The 19,292-nt window shown below is 43.3% G+C and overlaps 3 protein-coding genes across 3 annotated transcripts; 1 reads left to right on the top strand and 2 right to left on the bottom strand.

Annotated features, from left to right (window-relative positions):
* Positions 1 to 862: 862 nt before the first annotated feature.
* Positions 863 to 2,839, bottom strand: LOC132831185 (ferritin heavy chain A-like). Its single transcript, XM_060849198.1, has 4 exons — positions 2,738 to 2,839; positions 1,957 to 2,103; positions 1,696 to 1,821; positions 863 to 1,018 (listed from the first exon to the last, which is right to left on the bottom strand). The coding sequence occupies exons 1-4, from the start codon at positions 2,837 to 2,839 to the stop codon at positions 863 to 865; spliced, it is 531 nt and encodes a 176-aa protein (XP_060705181.1).
* Positions 2,840 to 5,396: 2,557 nt separating this feature from the next.
* On the bottom strand, positions 5,397 to 10,165 carry LOC132831535 (ferritin, heavy subunit-like). Its single transcript, XM_060849740.1, has 4 exons — positions 10,064 to 10,165; positions 8,531 to 8,677; positions 6,837 to 6,962; positions 5,397 to 5,549 (listed from the first exon to the last, which is right to left on the bottom strand). The coding sequence occupies exons 1-4, from the start codon at positions 10,163 to 10,165 to the stop codon at positions 5,397 to 5,399; spliced, it is 528 nt and encodes a 175-aa protein (XP_060705723.1).
* A 7,299-nt stretch (positions 10,166 to 17,464) lies between these two features.
* On the top strand, positions 17,465 to 19,027 carry LOC132831186 (ferritin, heavy subunit-like). The gene is made up of 4 exons (XM_060849199.1): positions 17,465 to 17,566; positions 18,147 to 18,293; positions 18,478 to 18,603; positions 18,875 to 19,027. Exons 1-4 carry the CDS (start codon positions 17,465 to 17,467, stop codon positions 19,025 to 19,027), a joined length of 528 nt encoding a protein of 175 aa, XP_060705182.1.
* Positions 19,028 to 19,292: the final 265 nt, after the last annotated feature.

The following is a 19,292-nucleotide window of genomic DNA, read 5'->3' on the forward strand; positions in this document are numbered from 1 at the left end:
GTATCTGTGGGGAAAAAAGTTAGCCTACATTCTGTCCAAGATGCTGCAGCTCTTCAGAGCTGCTCCCCCAAGGTGCTACAAACCTGTTGCATTTCATTTGCATCAAGATCAGATTTCCAGTATTTCACTTGCCCAGAGAGCAGTAGGATATTTGGATTAATGACCTGTCTCAAGGCATTCCACTCCTAATTCCATGTTCAATTTTAGATGTCGCACCCAAAAGAGATACAATTATTGTCTCTGTGGGCAGGAGATGCTGAAAGATTCAAGGCACTGTTCCTTCTGCAATTCTTAACCATGAATATCTGGGGAATTGATATTGATGCAAGAAAAATATTCAGGATCAAGGGCAACAGTCCAGGTTTTGATCTCAGATCCAATCCAGTCAGCATTAGCCCAAATGTTTTTTGGGATTTTTTTTTTTAAAAAAGCCAACACTAGTTAACAGCTCAACAGGTTGATTTGAAAGCACTAGCTTTCTGAGTGCTACTCCATCAGGTGATTGTGGAGATTTTTGGGGGTTGGGGCAGGGAGTGATCTGGCTGCTCACCATTCAGGTGGAAATTTTAGTCCAAAGAAAAAAAAATGCACTGAACAGTTTACATGGGTGACATAACATTCTATGATTGCAACATAGAAAAATGCCAAAGAGAGAGTTGAGTATTTTTAAAATTTTTGCAGCAAACTCATGATAAAACTGAAGTAGCCCAGTGTACTTACTTGTCTTGTGTTTAAGAACAGGCACCCATTTAACACCATCTTGTCTATTGAGCAGTTTATTTAATGTTGAGCTGTCATTAACATCAAGCCAAATCTGTCATTACAGGACAATTTCAACTACACAAGCTAAGTACTAAACAGTTCAGTCACTCTCCCCCAGGGTGAGCCTGTCAAACAGGTACTCTCCCAGGCCATTCTCAGGGGCTCCCAGTCTCTTCAGGTTGGTGATGTGATCTCCCAGCTTCTTGACCATCTTCACTTGCTCATCCAAGTAGTGCCTCTCCAGGAAGTCACACAGCTGGGGGAAAAAAAAAGCAAAGAAGTTTCCTTAACAGTAAGAATCCCATTCTTTGGTACATAATCAAGTGATGCCACAGAACTAAGAGGTCAGTGCCCTAACATAACCCTGAAATATCAGTTAGCAGTAGGGTTCAAGAATTACATGACTTATTCACAGTATCCAAAGACAGCATTTATATTCAATGCCACTACTGAGGGTGGGGGTGGGGTCTTGCAATTTGCCCAGTGACACAGCAAGTCACTGCTAAGCAATGGAATAGCACCTGCCCAAAAAGTGTTCAATTGAACAAGGTCAGGAAGTTTAGAATAATTTAAGTGAGTTGAAATTAGAAATCTTGCAATTTGATTGGACTGCACATGCAACTTCCAACTGTTTTTGAAAAGGGGTCTGAAAGACCAATTCTGAAGGTTTTGCTTTAGTTTTGAATGGCTAGTTAACATTAGAAAAGGCACCAGCATGACCTGTAAGGAACAAATGCTCTTTTGTCAATGCTTCAGAGCATGACAAAAAACACCACATTTGTCCACATTGGTCATAGGCCAATGCAACAGATTCTGACAGAGCCAACCATATCAGGAGTTAGGGAGGGGATCTATGCAGACTCTACCAGAGATCTTTTACAACTGCAAAGAAACAAAAAACACAAGTCAACAATCATAGCAGAAGGAACTCACATGAGGGTCCGTGTGATCAGAGGAGAGTTTGTGCAGATCCAGCAGACTCTGGTTCACATCCTTCTCCATCTGCAGAGCTCTCTGCATTGCCTCCAGACCATTGCCCCACTCATCCTGCTCTGGCTTCTGAAGGGGGGGAAAAACAGATGCTTCAATGAATTAGCATGTCATAATAGTTACAACATAGTTACAATCATTTGTTTCAAACATTTAGTGCCACAAGTCTAATTGATGCTAGTTAGAAGTAAAATTAAATCCAACCTTGACATCCTGCAGGAGGACTCTACCTCCACGTTTATTCTGGAATTCCATCAGTTTCTCAGCATGTTCCCGTTCCTCATGGGACTGCTCCTTGAAGAACTCAGCAAAGTGACGCAGGGCAACATCATCCCGGTCAAAGTAAGAGGACTGCAAGTCAGAGAATAGACAAGGAGAGAGTCAGAATAGACAAATTTCCATGATCCATTCTTTTCCCAAGCCTGCGCAAAATGCTGATCCATTGAAAGCACAAGGAGAAAAAAAGCCACAACATTTGAAAACAAAAATCAGGATTATTGGTAGAACTTCAGGGTAACAATTATGTTTAAAGATTAAGACAGTGAAAGGTTTTCCACTAGCTGCTAGAGTTTAACAAGTCACCCAGTTAAATTAAGAACTAGGGATACTAGAAACCAATATTAAAAATTAGTATGTCTAGCAGCATGTCATATAAGTTATATTCAATTGAAAGATATTTGATTTTCCAATCCAAAGGATTTGATTGGATAGAGCTAAGTATTAACAATACTCATGACTATTTACAACATCACATTTGCCTTAATTAGAAAGCTCCATAAGAGGAGTATTATTTTTAGATTTGAACTGGTCAGGAAAGGGGGCAGCTATTTTCAAGTAACAATAAACTTATTTTTAAAATATTCACCATACCACATTTAGGGAAAGCTATTGAAATGCATTTAATGAGCCGACTCATATTGAGAGGTGTTCTAACTACTCAATTGAATTTAAGGCTGACTTTATTCTATCAGTAGCCAAGCCTCACCATGGAGAGGTAAACATAGGAGGAATAGAGCTCCAGGTTGATCTGCTTGTTAACAGCAGCCTCACAGTCCTTGTGGTAGTTCTGACACACTTGGGAGGCCATCTTCACTACTTCTGCACACTATCACCTAAACAACTCTAGAACTGAGCCTCTCTCCCACAAAATCTTGTATTTATCCTCCTGGGACATCTTGCACTCTACCAGAGAGATGTATCATCAACATTGATTGGCTATCAGGGATCATCACTAGGAATTGCTTATCAATCCATGCACCAATGAACAAAGGAGAGGGGATTGTGTGGTTGGGGCTGAAACCCAGATCCAATCACAGATTTGGACTGCAGAGAAATTTGGGAAATTAGATCTGATGATATCATTGAAGTTTTCATAATCTGCAAAGATCTCAATGTTTAATACCCTGGAACTACAACTTTCAATTTAATGAAAACATATTACTTTTGCTGGGGCAGCTTTTCATAACCTGGTCATGTTTGTTACTTGTGAGGAGTTGAGAAGCTGACACAATACTCAAAGTAATGAAGCTATCTTGAATTCAAGTTGAATTTGCAAATCAGGTATTGGATAGAGAAATGGAAATGTGAGACTGAGAGGGAATGAATGTGACTGTAGCCAGTGTCACCCACAGACTCATTCCACATTGGCTGCAGTGGGGTTAGGGACAGGCTCAATGGAGCAGCTGGTCTTTTCCTGCCCGTCTGTATTGTTTGTTCGATGAGTCCTTTTCCATTGACATTCAATGTGGCTGAGGAATATTTTCTAATTGATCTGTTCAGAGATTTTATTGTATACCTCTGGAGCAGATGAGCCTTGAGCCGGTGCCTCCTATCTCTAATGTCAGAACATTACCACTGTCCTACAAAAGCTTCTTTGTGGTCACAAAGGATCATATGCAAACTGATAGGCATCACGTAATCACTCAGTTTCCAAGAGAAATGTTGATTGAGACCTGAATTTACTGTGACTGGGGGGAAAATGATTGGTCTTATCTACAAGAACTCAGAATTCAGTATTTACCTTTAGGGACAGTGATAAGAATTGCCATTTTGTGTTGGAGGATTTTGATAGTAACCTCCTTGTAAGATGCAAAATTAATACTAATCTCCTTGGCCTTCACAGCATTTCTTAAGCAAGTTCCTGAAGTGAATGGTTAAACATTGGATAGTTCCAGTTGTAAAAAAGATGAAAACATTGACAGCATGAAGGAAAATGGTGATCCGGTAGAGTGGAGGACAAATTAATGTGTGATGACACTCCATGTAAACATTACAGTTTGTTATGTTGGGGTTTTGTTAATGGAGAGAACGACTGTAAAGTGAGTTAACTTGAGTTTGATAGCTTTTAACTCCCCTTCAAAGCTACTGCTTGAGATTTAATTAGGAGTTTTAAAGAAACAACTTTACAATCAATTTTCAACACAGATTTCCACTTGGCTCTTTCAAGAATAAAATGTGCCAGTCAAGGAAGCTTAATAGAACACTGGCCTCAAATCTTCTTGCTAAAAGGTTGTTATACAAAACCCTGATTATACCCTCCACCCCCCTTGGAGCAGTGAACAGATCTGGGTATCATAACTTGAATAGATTGACATTGGAAGAGAGTGTAGGCTTACAAGAATGGCACTGGAATGTCAGGTGTTGATTTATGGAAGGGAGATTATACAATCCCTCCTTGTTTTCCCCAAGTATTTACATGGGATAGGTGGTAATCTGAAGTCAGATCACAGGAAAGACAAAACAAATTATTTCAATTTGTAATCCCTGGGTTGTTGATTCTAGAACGAGTGCTATTGTCTGAGAATTAGTACCACTGTTCAGTAGAGTGGTTAGGAAACACTTCTGCAGCAAGTCAAGCTGGAGATTTTGTAAACTTTTCCACTAAGAAATTGTTTTGTTAATTTTGGACTTGTTAAAAGAAAAATGTGGAAGACATATGGAGCTAGGCCATAGATCAGCTTGAAGTGGTAGACTAGGCTCAAATGACTGCATGGGCCTACATGTAAAGAACTCCAAGCCCCAGGTGATTCTATAAACTACTCTGCACAGGATTTCATGAATATTATAATCAGAGGGATCCACCATTCTATGAAGGGTCATAACCTGAAACATTAGAGAAAAATCAGCCAGATGCTATTAGCCCAGCTTTTAGAGCTGCATCTGTTTGTACTGCAAGGGTATTTCACTCTAGCACTATTCTTTCGTGAGAATGCTAACACTCCTGGCTTCACTAGGTCAGTTTCTCATTGACTGAGGAGAATTTCAGCAGCTTGTTTTCAAGCAGCTAGTGTTTCCTAAACCCACTACCATCTAAGACTGGAATCTGTCCCATGCCCTCTAGGAGAAAGGCACTACACAAATTCAAGTTGGTGAATTGCAATTGGATTAAGTAACCTTCTGCAATGCAATTAAGCAAACTAGGACTTTGTTATGTCATAACCATATCTTGATGTGTTCACTTAAAGTGAATATCTTCACTTTGGTGTTGAAAGAGAATTAGCAGCTATTGAAAACAAAATCCAGTCTTTGAAAGTTTTATTGAGTTAGTGATCAGAACACTTGAATCCCAGGTCTCCCAGCTCTACATCTCAGCATGTTTTAAACATCTAGAAAAACATTAAGCTCACTCCCTGCAGTCAGTTCAGTCACTCTTCCCCCAGGGTGAGCCTGTCAAACAGGTACTCTCCCAGGCCATTCTCAGGGGCTCCCAGTCTCTTCAGGTTGGTAATGTGATCTCCCAGCTTCTTGATCATCTTCACTTGCTCATCCAAGTAGTGCCTCTCCAGGAAGTCACACAGCTGGAAGGCAAAAAAAAGAAGAAGTTCTAACCAGGCCAAACCCTCACCTCGTCAAGGAGGCAGCTGAGATCCTAACTCATTTTAAAGGCAATGTGAGGTGTTGTTCTAGATGTAATTCAATTGGTCAAATACCAGTCTAGAAGCAAGAGACTGGATAGTTAAAATACAGTGTGAAAGTAGTTAGTTTCTAACTCTTGGAAGCTAGATTTAGTTACTAAATAGTCGCAGCCCATAACACCCTTGACAAAGAAATTCAGTAAAATTCTCAACTCTAGCAGCAGAAAGCAGCCCAGATTAGCTATATAATAAAAACAACTTCCACATCCAGCTTAGAGGCCCTAGCAGTAACTGGTACTGAAAAACCAAACTAAAACCTAGTTCAATGGGAGCTCAACCCCATCAATTCAGGCAGCTTTTAGTGTTTAACTTCAAAATTTACTTTGACTTTCAGCACCTTCTTAGAGTAGAAAGAGAAACAATACAGTGCAGAACAGGCCCTTTGGCCCTTGATGTTTTGCCAACCTGTGAACTACTCACCTCATCCCCCTACACTATCCCAAAGTCATCCATGTGCTTATCTAAGGATTGTTTAAATCTCCCTGATGTGGCAGAGTTGACTACCTTAGCAGGTAGGACATTCTACATCCTTACCACTGTCTGCCTAAAGAACTTGCCTCTGATGTGGTCTTAAATTTGTCACCCCTCAATTTGTAGTTATGCCCCTTGTACAAGCTGGCATCATCCTAGGAAAAATATTTCACTATCTACCCCATCTAATCCTGATGATCTTGTATGTCTCTATCAAGGACAGACTGCTGAGCAATCAGGACAATACTAAAATCCATGTATTATCCAAACTGACAAGCTGAAAGAACTTCAGATGCTTAAAAAGCAGCAAAAAAAATCAGAACATTCACTGGAACCCAATACATTAACACTGCTTTCTCTTCAGATGCTGCCAGGCCTGAGTTCCCATTTGTGTTTTATCTATTTTAAAAAAAAATAGAAGTGTCCAAAACAATTTTTAAAATGGCAAGAGTTGACTGGAGTTTAAACACTAATGGCATTGACAGGCAAAGACTACCTTTAGTCAAGAGACTAACAGATATTGAAAACATCCTGTACAGCAGGATCTTAGAATTAAGGATCAGGACAACTGTTCCCTCCCATCCCTTCAGGGGATTGGTGCGTTGGGGAATTCCATGCTCAAAAAAAAGGATCTCAGATTGTGAAGTGTTGTGTACCAGAAAATTTACTTACAAGCTCATTAAAACATTGCTAACTCACATGAGGGTCCGTGTGGCCAGAGGAGAGTTTGTGCAGATCCAGCAGACTCTGGTTCACATCCTTCTCCATCTGCAGAGCTCTCTGCATTGCCTCCAGACCATTGCCCCACTCATCCTGCTCTGGCTTCTGGAGGGAGAGAAGAGGCAGATGCTTCAAATGGATTGAACAAACATGGAGAAACAGGGGCACAAGACAAAGCCATGTCACCAGGAATCATGGTTAAAAAAATCACAACACAAGTTTATAGTCCAACAGGTTTAATTGGAAGCACTAGCTTTCAGAGCAACCCTCCATCAGGTGATAATGGAGGATTCGATCCTAACAATTTATAGCAAAAACAGATGTAACTGAAATTATATTGAGAACTTGATTGCTGTTAGGCCTTTCATCTGTTAGATGAGCGAGTTTCACTTGCGTAAATCACAACTTTAAAAAATTGCATTCTTGGGTCAGCTGTTAATGGTGATAGCTAGACAATATGTTGAAGGTGTTAGCCCCCATGTTCAGATAGATTCTAATCTAGAAAGAGATAAGTTTTACATAAATTTATGCAGTTTTGAGCTCAGTTCTACATGAATGCATGCAGTTTTTGAGCAAAGTACAATGTAACCCTGCAAGTACAAATTTGCCCCACAAAATATAAGTGTGTGCACGTGGATCGTTGTGTGTCTATCAGTCTGGGTTGGGGGTTGAGAGAGAGAGAGAAAGTGTGTGGTGAGTGCAGAGTGTCTTAAGTCGATGAGAGGGTGCATGTGGGAGTGTGTATGTGTGTAGGAGTGCCTGAGAGAGAGCATGTAGGAATATCTGAGATTGTGTTTTGTGCAATGGTACATAGACAGTCCCCACAGACATTGTGGGAGTGAATTTGTACTTGCAGGGTTAAATTGTACTTTGCTCAAAAACTGCATGCATTTATGTAGAACTGAGCTCAAAACTGCATAAATTTATGTAAAACTTTGTTATCTCACTTTAGATTAGAATCTAATCTAAACATGGCCTAGACAGAACACAGGGAACTAACACCTTCAACATATTGAAAGAGCTATCACCATTGTTAACAGCTAACCTGAGAATGAAACTTAAAGGTATTATGGTTTACACATGATAGTAGTGAAACTAACAAGTTTAACAGGCAATTTTTCAAGGTTATAATTTCAGTTACATCACACTGTAAATTCTATGTTAGGATTGAGCACTATCACCTGATGAAGGAGCATCACTCCAAAAGCAAGTGTGCTTCCAATTAAATTGGTTGGACTATAACCTGGTGTTGAGAGATTTTTAAACTTTGTACACCCAGTATCTCCAAATCATGACCAGGAATCAGATTTTAGAAGTTACACCAGGCCAGCCAGCCCATTGACCTGGCTGTAGTCTATGGCAGAAACATCAAATGGAGCTTAATTCAATTGTAGAACACCAAAGTGGTTCTTTGCTATTGTTCAAAAGAAATGGAATATTAAGATCAGGTGGGAGGACTGTCCCAGGATTTGACCCTCATGACTTCCTCAACTCAGTCTGAGGGGAAGTTTTAGAAAAGCAATCAATTTGGTCCCCTCCCACAGGGAGAAGCACCTTTCAATTTTAACCCAGTTAGTGACATCAGCAACTGAGTACATACAGGTAACTCATTAAATAAGTGCTTAGAGGAGACTTAACCCACAAACCAAACTACTCATTCCATCGAACCCAACCTTGATATCCTGCAGGAGGACCCTGCCTCCACGTTTATTCTGGAATTCCATCAGTTTCTCAGCGTGTTCCTGTTCCTCATGGGACTGCTCCTTGAAGAACTCAGCAAAGTGATGCAGGGCAACATCATCCCGGTCAAAGTAAGAGAACTGGGGGAGAAGAGAGAAATAGAACTCAATTGCACCTAAGTTTAAGAATGCAATAAAATTTTAAGATTCTAGAGCTGTCCAAATAGATCCCACTAGTTTAAAGTAGGAATTTCAGTCTCAGTATTATGACTAGCATGCATTGATTTTGCACACCCACCTAGCTCTTAGCTTTTCAAGGGTGTTCACTTCCAATGAAGTTCACAAGGACTGTCAATGATCAAAGGTTGCAATTACACATACAGATTAAAATTGCAGATGGCCAAGTAGTCAGTGTTTTTCAGGAGTGATTAGATTACTTAGTGTGGAAATAGGCCCATCAGCCCGACAAGTCCACACCAACCCTCCAAAGAGGGACCCACCCAGACCCATTCCCCTACATTTACCCCTTCACCTAATACTACGGGCAACTTAGCATGGCCAATTCACCTAACCTGCACATCTTTGGACAGTGGGAGGAAACCAGAGCACCCAGAGGAAGCCCATGCAGACATAGGGAGACTGTGCAAACTCCATACAGAGTTGCCTGAGGTGGGAATTGAACCCAGGTCCCTGGCATTGAGGCAGCGGTGCTAGCCACTGTACCACCCTTAAAAGTGGGTGTAGATTCTGTCCACTCAGCATTGTAATGTTCATCAACTCATGATAAAGCAGGGGTGAGTAGAAAAGAAACCCTTTGAGTTAGTTGGAGGATGAAAGGCACTGCCTATAGATTGTGCAGGCAGCATGGAGGGGTTTGATGTTACAGATAAAAGTGGTGGGGGGGGGGGGTATGTAAAAGCAGGGCATTGTTACTTAATACTAGGAGTGGCAATGGCTGAATGGTGTGATTACTGGACTGTTAATCAAGCAACCCAGGCAGTGTCCTAGGGACCCAGTTCAAATCCTGCCATGGCAGATGGAGAAATACAATTCAAATTTGGAAACAAAAGTCTAACAATGAAACATTAGTTTACCAAATTGACAGTGGGCAGGAAAACTAATGTCCTGCAGGGAAGGAAACTTTCATCTAGTCTTTCCTGCATGTGACTCCAAACCAACTACAACATGGTTAGCTCAATTACTCTAAGCAACAGGGGTGGGCAATAAGTGCTTGCTTAGCCAAAAAGGCACTATCTAAAGAATAAAAAGCAAACAGGCATGATACATGAATAACTTCCTTCTGGATGAAGGATACTGTATTAATCCTTTCATTACTAGGGCACTTAGGTTAAGAGCAGCCTATAATTTCCTCTTCATTAGTAATAGAGGAATGTGCTTCATTAAGAGAACACAGACAGACTTAGTTTGAAATCTTGCTGTTGGGCTTTGAGATTAACTTAAAACTATTTAATTGGAGTAAGGAAACCCCCAACATTTTCAGGACATTCACAGGAACACCACACTCACCATGGAGAGGTAAACATAGGAGGAATAGAGCTCCAGGCTGATCTGCTTGTTAATAGCATCCTCACAGTCCTTGTGATAGTTCTGACACACTTGGGAAGCCATTTCTACTAGAACACAGCTTTCTAACTCCTAACTCATACACTTGGGTCAAAGTCACTAGCCCCGCCTTTTATAGCAAGATTGCCATTTCAGCTGGTCATTGACCACTCCCAGTAACCAATCAGAGCTCCATACTCATCAAAAGGCACCAATCACAAGATGCAATGGACATCTTGGACCAGAAAACATTTTTTGGTGATGGATTCTGATTGGATGATTATTCTGACTGCCTGCTTCTCTTCCGAAACTTTGCAGTTGCTTGGATAGTCCTGGATAGAAGCTGCATTCACCAATAAACCTATCACCAACTGTGGCCTGTATATACTGTATCTGGGATTTGGAATGTCTTGCATCAATATTATGTTCCTGACTTTACAGGGAAAGTACCCTTTTTGTTATAATGGCAATTTATCCTCATCCTTAAAAATCACACATCACCAGGTTATAGTCCAACAGGTTTATTTGGAAATATAAGCTTTTGGAACATCGCTCCTTCATCAGGTACCGAGTGGGGCAGGATCATAGGACACAGTCATACAACTGATGCTGTGTATTGAACAAGCCTAGGTTGCTATTAAGTCATTAATCACTTCGAATAGGGATGCAGGTTTCAAATTAATTAATATGTAAATCCCAGAATTTATTTCAAGTCACAGTCCTGAGACAACTTAGACAACTTTTATCAGTATTTAAAAAAGTGACATCACAGCTCAAACAATGCATTAAAGGTGTGAGGTTAGAATCTGTCTGTAACCCAACCTTGAGTCAGACTGCTTCTATTTCCAAAGCAGGAATTTATAAAATGTCCTCATATTGTCATCTTATTAGTTGATTGGATGAACCCAAAGGGATATTTCACTACAGTCCCACACTGGTCTTGGTCATTTGATACATGGAAAATCTACAGGACTTTCCCATAGTTCAGCTTCTAGTCTTGGCCATCTCCTGACCCAGGCACAGCAGAATTGTGGGGACCGGTTAGCCCAGCTGCCTAAGTTCCATTCTGCAGCTTTGGCTGTGCTGAAGTGTCCCTGATCATGGGCCATACAATACATTGAACACTTGGGATTCCTGTGATTAATGTGCACAGCACAGACTGGACTGCAGGCTGGCAAGAGGGAGGGAAATCATCCTTTGATAGCTCTTTAATGCTGGTTTAATTATTAGTGTGTCATGTTTCTATTGCTCACCACCCACTAAAAAATAGGCACTTAGTGGTTCACCAAAAGAAATCTGATTGCAGCTTGAACATGGGGAGGGGTGACGTAGTGGTAATGTCACTGGGCCAGAGCCAGTCTATAACAAGGAGGCTTTTGGGCAATTATTTGTTTGAAATTAATGTGCAGCGGTGTGGGGATAAAAAGAGGAGATTGGCACCAGGTGATGTTTAGCTCGAGAAGCTGAAAGGCCTACTCCTGCTCCCAGTTCTTACATTCTAATGTTCAAATTGGCGGGATGGGAGTGTGTCTGGCTAGGCCATCTGAAGTTGCCCTTGAAACGTTGGTGGTGATCTGTCTCCTTGAACCACTGTAGCCCCTGTGGTACAGCCACAATGCTGTTGGGGAAGGGGTTACAGGATTTTGACCTGGTGACAATGTTAAAATGGTGATACCATTCTAAGTCGGGCAAGTAAGTGACTTGGAAAGGAACTTGTCAATGGTGGTGGATCAAAGTGTACCCCGCCCTTCAATGATGTTGAGGTTGTGGATCTGGAAGGTGCTGTCAATAGAGCCTTGATGAGTTGCTGCAGTGCATCTTGGAGAATGGTATCCTCTGCCGCTAATGTGTAACCAAAGGAGTGAATATTCACATTGGGGGATGGCAAACCTTAGTGCTGCCTAAGTTTTGAGCTGCTAGATTTCAGCATAATGTAAATACCATACCACAAGATGAAGTGCAGTGGTCACTCTGACCAACTGTGTCATGAGGATCTGGATTTCTGTCAGGTAGCTTGGTAATGATAAGGTTTTTCTCTTGTGTTGATTCCTGCGCCATCTACTGTGACCCAATCTGGCACATGAAACGCTTGTGCTATGGAAATACTCAATGATAGATATTGAGGTTCTCCACCAAGAGTGCATTCTGTTCCTTTCCTACCCCCAGTTTTTCTTCTAAGTGATGTTCAACCTGGTGGACTCATCAGCTATAGGTGGTAGTCAACAGGAGATATCCTTGCCCAAGTTTGATCCAATGACATTGGACTGCACTGAGGACTCTCAGGGTCACTCGGTTCTGACTCTGTGTCATTGTGTTGCCCCTTCTGGTAAGTCTGGTCACTGGACAGGACATAGCCAGGGCTAGAGGTAGAATCATAGAATCCCTACAGTGTGAAAGCAAGCCATTTATTCCTCACTGACCCCCAAGGAAAATCCCACCCAGACCCACCTCCCTATCCTATCCCTGTGACACTGCATTTCCCATGGCCAATCCACCTAGCCTACACATCCCTGGACTCTATGGGACAATTTCCCATGGTCAATTAGCCTAACCTGCATATCCTTGGACTGTGGGAGGAAACCCAAGCAGACACAAGGAGAATATGTAAACTCCACACAGAGAATCACTCGAGGGTGGAATCAAACCCAGATCCCTGGCAGTGTGAGGCAGCAGTGCGAACCACTGAGAGGGTGATGGAAGAGTCAAGGAAATTGACTGAAAGACATGAGAATGACGATTTCAGGCCATTTCTTATCCAGTCTGTGGGACAACTCTCCCAAATTTGGTACAACTCGCCAAACATTAATGAAGAGAACGCGGCTGGACTGGCTGTGCCATTTTAATGCCTGCTTCGATGCCCAGTTTGATGCTGGGTAGTTTGTCTGGTTTTGTTCCTGTTTAAGTTTCACACAGCAGCTTGATTGAGCTGCATACCTTGTCAGACCATGTCAGAGCTGAAAATGTGTTGCTGGAAAAGTGCAGCCCTTCCTGAAGAAGGGCTCATGCCCGAAACGTTGATTCTCCTGCTCTTTGGATGCTGCCTGACCTGCTGCGCTTTTCCAGCAACACATTTTCAGCTCTGATCTCCAGCATCTGCAGTCCACACTTTCTCCTCGAAGACCATGTCAGAGGGCAGCTCAAAGTCTGAAATTACACTGATAGGTTAAAAAAAGATATTGCTGATTCCTTTCTCAAGTTTGTATTTCTCAGCGGCCTTGGTGGGTTTTGAACTCATCTCAGCAGTCCTTTGTCCAAGCTGCTGCATTACTAATCCAAGCAATTAAACCACAGTGATGGGTTGATTCAGCTGATTGGCTATGGCTGTCAGCCCTTCCCACCTCTTCTCCTTTGTTCATTGGTGTCTGGATTCAAGAATGAATCTGATTGGACATTGGAGATTGTCACTCATCCTTGGTACTGCCTGTCCCTAGTTGAGTGCAGGGTGTCCCAGGAGGAAAAATACAAGAGCTTGTGGGGAGTGGTTTAGTTATCTAGGTGATAGTGAGTAGGAGTAGTAATGGTGACCTCCTAAGTGTGTCAGAACTATCACAAGGACTGTGAGGATGCTGTTAACAAGCAGATCAACCTGGAGCTTGATTCCTCCTATTTTTCACCCTGTTTGGTGTTTGGCTCAGAATATGTGTAGTTCCTGAGGACCAGAGGAAGGGATTCTGCTTGAGAGCTGCAGGTTTGATACTGGATTGTGCTGGTGGGAGAGAAACCATGGGGATCATGTTGTGAGTTGTCAGAGCTGCTGGAGACTATTGCTGGATTGTGATTGGACATTGGAGGATCATTTGGTTGTGCTGACCTGCTCTTGGTGGATCTTTATGCTGGCTTTGGCCTAATGCCAATTCAGGTACCAGCCAATCTCAGCTACGGCCTCAGCAGCTGCTTGCAGCCCTGGCCAGGTCATTTGCAACAGTCAGGGTGACTGAAGAAGGTGGAGGTGTTGATCGGATGGTGTTTGTGAAGAAGACTTTGCTGGAGTGCTGTGGGTTTGAAGCAGTGGATGTGTACAAGAAAGTGCTGTTAGGATGTTGTGGGTTCACTGCAGTGGATGTGTACTGCCTGCAGGCACTTGATCTTATCAGGACAGGTGTTGAGTTGAGTCATCAGAGCTAGTGGAGATCATTGCTGGATCATGATTGGATGTTGGAGGATTGTTTGGTTGTGCTGACCTGCTCTTGGTGAATCTTCATGCTGGCTTTGGCCTAATGCCAATTCAGGTACCAGCCAACCTCAAGATTTATGGCCTCAACAGCTGCCCGCAGCCCTGGACAGGGGGTTCGAAACAGTCAGGGTGACTGTGAAGAAGGTAGAGGGTCATACACCGGTCGATAGCATCTAAAGTGCTGTTGGGATGCTGTGGGTTTACTGCAGCGGATGTGTACTGCCTGCAGGATTCCCTTGGGGCATGCTTACTTTGATGTGCCTTTCAGAAGTGTGAAGCAGTGCGAGCAGCTCCTGAAGGTCTTCAAGGAGAAGGAAGGGGAGCCGCTATTCTCCATCTTGTTGGCAATCCCACTGTGTGTGCTTCCTGCACAGGAGTCGGGTTGTTACAATCCATATGTACAACCCCTATGTTCCAGCGGCTGATGTCCTGACCTTCCTGGGAAGGTATGTCCAAGTTGAAGGAAAAGCCACCAATGTGATCGACCCCTTTGGGATCTGGACCAGTAAGCGGCAGGTCAGGGTAACTCTGAGGGTTGACGATGGGAACATTCTCCACCCACCCTCTAGCTTCGCAATTGGAGGGAGCAGAGGCTACCTACCTGAAAATGCAGGGCAGCTGAAAGTGTGCTGAACCTGCAGGAAAGCAGGATGCGTGGTGGCGGATTGCAAGGTGACCATCTGCAGGAGTTGCAAACAGGAGGGTCACCTGACTAAGGACTGTCAGGAAGCAAAGAGCTGCAACCTGTGTGGAGAGGTGGGCCACATGTACAAGACCTGCCCAAGATGGGGGACCCACTCTAGCACAGATGGCTGGAGGTGGCAATGTGAGCCATGGACCAAAGACCAGCAAGGTCCACCCAGACAGCAGGGAAATGGAGTCTGGTGGCACCCAGAAAGAACAGGCTGGAGTGGAGGAGGCAGGAGACAGCAGCTGATCCTAGCTCTAGCTGGGCAGATGGAAGCAATGGAGGAGGAGGTAATAGAGAAGGCAGAGGAGTGGATCCCTGTTTTAAAAACAGGGAGAGAAAATCCTGCCAGGCCCCAAAGCCTCCCAGCAAAGGGGGAAAAGACAGCTGCATGAGGGAGACAGCCAGCGCATCAGATGGGGAAGACTGGCGCAAAGAAGGTCATCCCAGAGTGCTGTAGATAGAGGAGGGCATTTCCTCTGAACCAGGAAACAACAGACCCCCTGAAGTCTACCCTCCACCCAGTGAGAACCAGGGGGTACCCACTGCCCCACAACTACAGGGAACTGAAAGCTGTGATCCTCTGACAGTCCCATTGTCAGATGCAGAACTGGACGGTGCGGACCCTTGCCTTGGCTCTGACACCAGTGGGGTAAATGACCCCAGTGAGGAGCTGGATAGCTACCTCGGCCCAACGCAGGTCCAGCAGTTTGTGCTCACCATGGGGATGCAGACAGCTACCCCAGAGACAGGACAGTCAAATGGACAATGGTAACCCCATATACTGGGGGTTAAAGAAGGTTCCTTTGCTATCATATAACAGGGCACCCATTCACTAGGTGGGTTCTGCTGAAGCCACATCAAATCAATAAGACTGGATGGTTCATAAAGGGAACTGTAAAAAGGAACTGTAAATTTGATTTAAATCTGTTCTTTGTAATGTCTTAACATTACAATGTATATATCTATGAATGACATGACAAATGACAGATTTATTTCTATGATTGAAAATATACTTTAAATAAGAAATATGATCCTCCTCTCCATCCTTGGTTGTCTCTGTAAACTTTGATCATTACAAACTTAAACCTATCTCAACCCATCCTTAACAGCCCCCTGCAAGAGAATTCCACCAATCCAGAAGGGATTGGGAGAAATTTCTCCTTATCTGTCTTCAACAGGTGATGTCTGTCTCTGAGGTGAGACACTCTGGTGCTGGACACTCTCTCAAGCCGAACCACCATCTCTGCATCCATCCTGTCAACCTCATGAAGAAACATGTTACAGGTAATGTCTTTTCTCATTATTCTGACCCACTCAACTGCTCTTCATGAGCGAGTCCTTCCATAGGATCAGCCCAGTGAACCTTCTCTGGACTGCCTCCAACCCTTTTATAGATCAGGGGTCAAAACTGTTCCCAGTACTCCAACTGTGGTTTGGCACATGTCAAGTGTGGTGCTGGAAAAGCACAGCAGGTCAGGCAGCATCTGAGGAGCAGGAAAATCGATGTTTCCAGCATAAGCCCTTCAATCTGGCTTCGTCAAGCCCTTCAGCCTTTTGGGATTTTGCCCAAAACATCTATTCACCTGCTCCTCAGATGCTGCCTGGCCTGCTGTTTTTCTAGCACCACACTCTCTCCTCTGATCTCCAGCATCTGCAGTCCTCACTTTCTCCTGTGGTCTGACGAGAGCCTTGTGCAGTTATAGCAAGATGCTCCTCATTTTATACTCCATTCCCTTTGAAATACTTGCCACCAGTCCGTCTGATTTGCCTCTTACCTGCTGTACTTGAAGGCAGCCTATCACCAGTCTCCAGCGGCTACCTGGGTGTCCATTGAGTGGCCACGTGATGTCTATCAGTTGGACAAAGCCCCCACTGAATATTCATTGCACCTCAAATCCTTTTTGACCAGAACAGGTGTCAACACCCAGATACATTTTCTGTGCGTGAGCATTGATTGTGTCTGTGTCTGTTGGTGGTATCTCTGCCCAGAGGCACCAGCCTGTCACATAACCAACAGTTCCAGATGTGAATCAGTCACTGTCTGGTGCACCTAAAACTAAATTTAATCCAAGGGAGCACATCTCATCACTTTCAGAACTGAACCCATTTGTAACAGAACCTGATGTCATTGTGTGAAACCTCAAACTGTCCCATTAAAGCAGAAGAACCAGTTTAGGTCAGATTGTTCAAATTCATTCTTATCCATCCATTGACAAAAAGTTTGGAGTTTGTTCAGGATCTATTCATCTATAAGCAATGATCGCAAGATTGATTTCCCAAATCTCTGGCTCTGGGTTATGGCCCCTTGCCAAACCCCTCTTCCTTTGTTCATTGATGCTTATATTGCATGGTGATTCCTGATGGGTTATTAGGGATCATCAATCATTGGTGCTGCCACTCCCTGTTGGGTGCAGGATGTCCAAGGAGAATAAATAGAATGGTTTGTGGGTGAGAGGCTTAGTTCTAGAGTTCACTGTGATAGTGAGTGGGAATAGTGAAGATGGCCACCCAAGTGTGTCAGAACTACCACAAGGACTGTGAGGATGCTGTTAACAAGCAGATCAACCTGGAGCTCTATTCCTCCTATGTTTACCTCTCCATGGTGAGGCTGGTTCTCCTGGTCTCTGTTTGAAGAAGTTGGAGTTTCTCCAGTTTAATGAAATTGCTTTATGCCATACTCTATTCCTGGGAGGGAAACCATTGAGTGGTGAAGGATTTCTTGTTGAAGTTAACATTGAGCAATGCCTGCTCCTTGTAGTAGCTGTCTTCTGTGGGGGTTTAATGCTGGACTAGCTCAGCTACTTCCTATGTAACTAACCAACAACACAATCAGGTTAACTGGCCAGTAACTTGAAGCAGTGGTTATGATTAGGTGACCATAGCTGGTGCAATGTTGTATGTGTCCTCACTAATGTTTGTTGTCTTGAGCTGAAGATAGCAATGTGGGTCTCATGTAATTTTTCTTGGGTACTAGAATGTATAGTCAGGAACAATTTCCACAACAGAGAAACAGTGGTCAGTTTCTGACATTAAACTGTCTCCTTAATGCCTGTTCTCTTGCAGTCAGTTCCCATCAAATTTTAAATAACAACAATCTTAAGCTTGGCTTTTAACTTTTAAAATCATAATATGCAATTCTGTTTCAGATGTGAGTTGGCTTATTTGACTCTTTCCCCCTCCAGTTCTCTTACTTTGACCGGGATGATGTTGCCCTGTGTCACTTTGCTGAGTTCTTCAAGGAGCAGTCCCATGAGGAACAGGAACACGCTGAGAAACCGATGGCCTCCACGTTTATTCTGGAATGCGAAGTCCTCCTGCAGGATGTCAAGGTTGGATTAATTTAGTTTCTATTCTACTCGGTTAGAAATAACTTCACTTAATCTGGATTTGAGGTGGCTTAACACAATTGGTTTATTTGTGCCTTGTTACACCCTCTTCTTTCTTGTGACCACCTTTTGCTGAATTGGACTCCAGTTGAAAGAAAGTGACCACTTTGCCTTTCCTGCCCTCCAGAAGCCAGAGCAGGATGAGTGGGGCAATGGTCTGGAGGCAATGCAGAGGGCTCTGCAGATGGAGAAGGATGTGAACCAGAGTCTGCTGGATCTGCACAAACTCTCCTCTGGCCACACTGACCCTCATGTGAGTTCCTGATGTGTTTACATCTGGGCTCTGTCTTTAAATGGATAAGACACTTGGTCCTTTAGCCTCTGATTTCTATGTAAATGGTGGGGAGTGCAGTATGGGAGTGGACCATGCTTCTAGTGTAGCCCAGATCTGAGCACTTTCTAAAGGCTCTTCAGCAATCTGTCACATCACTTAACTGTCCACTCTCCATACTGAGGGGAATACCAGTCTTGGAGAAAAGTCAAGTTGATTTTGACATTAATCGGCTTCTCTCCTTGCTTTCCAGCTGTGTGACTTCCTGGAGAGGCACTACTTGGATGAGCAAGTGAAGATGATCAAGAAGCTGGGAGATCACATCACCAACCTGAAGAGACTGGGAGCCCCTGAGAATGGCCTGGGAGAGTACCTGTTTGACAGGCTCACCCTGGGGGAAGAGTGACTGAACTGACTGCAGGGAGCAAGACTTTGTTGTTTCATTTTTATGAATGAGATCTATTGAATCTGAAGATGTAGAAGTAGCTCACTGTCCTGGGATTGATGATGGAATGTACTGACTGTTTTTAAAAAAAAAACTGCTCATTGTTGGATTGGTTTTTGCTGACTAGGTCTAACTGTGTATATAGGTCTGTGCTTGGACTTGCTATCAGAGGATCTCTTGATCCAGATCAGTAATTAAATCCAGTCCAAATTACTTCATCTGACCC

Source organism: Hemiscyllium ocellatum, chromosome 33 (assembly GCF_020745735.1).
Source record: "Hemiscyllium ocellatum isolate sHemOce1 chromosome 33, sHemOce1.pat.X.cur, whole genome shotgun sequence".
Classification (NCBI taxonomy): Eukaryota; Metazoa; Chordata; class Chondrichthyes; order Orectolobiformes; family Hemiscylliidae; genus Hemiscyllium; species Hemiscyllium ocellatum.

What these genes read in the sequence shown, in the direction of transcription:
- LOC132831535 (XM_060849740.1), bottom strand. Translation starts at nt 10,165, where the DNA reads ATGGCTTCCCAAGTGTGTCAGAACTATCACAAGGACTGTGAGGATGCT. An exon ending in CCTATGTTTACCTCTCCATG is followed by an intron (nt 8,678 to 10,063) that starts GTGAGTGTGGTG and finishes CTTCTCCCCCAG; the next exon opens with TTCTCTTACTTTGACCGGGA. An exon ending in TCCTCCTGCAGGATATCAAG is followed by an intron (nt 6,963 to 8,530) that starts GTTGGGTTCGAT and finishes CTCTCCCTCCAG; the next exon opens with AAGCCAGAGCAGGATGAGTG.
- LOC132831186 (XM_060849199.1), top strand. Translation starts at nt 17,465, where the DNA reads ATGGCCACCCAAGTGTGTCAGAACTACCACAAGGACTGTGAGGATGCT. An exon ending in CCTATGTTTACCTCTCCATG is followed by an intron (nt 17,567 to 18,146) that starts GTGAGGCTGGTT and finishes TTCCCCCTCCAG; the next exon opens with TTCTCTTACTTTGACCGGGA. An exon ending in CTGGCCACACTGACCCTCAT is followed by an intron (nt 18,604 to 18,874) that starts GTGAGTTCCTGA and finishes CTTGCTTTCCAG; the next exon opens with CTGTGTGACTTCCTGGAGAG.
- LOC132831185 (XM_060849198.1), bottom strand. Translation starts at nt 2,839, where the DNA reads ATGGCCTCCCAAGTGTGTCAGAACTACCACAAGGACTGTGAGGCTGCT. An exon ending in CCTATGTTTACCTCTCCATG is followed by an intron (nt 2,104 to 2,737) that starts GTGAGGCTTGGC and finishes TCTGACTTGCAG; the next exon opens with TCCTCTTACTTTGACCGGGA. An exon ending in CTGATCACACGGACCCTCAT is followed by an intron (nt 1,019 to 1,695) that starts GTGAGTTCCTTC and finishes TTTTTCCCCCAG; the next exon opens with CTGTGTGACTTCCTGGAGAG.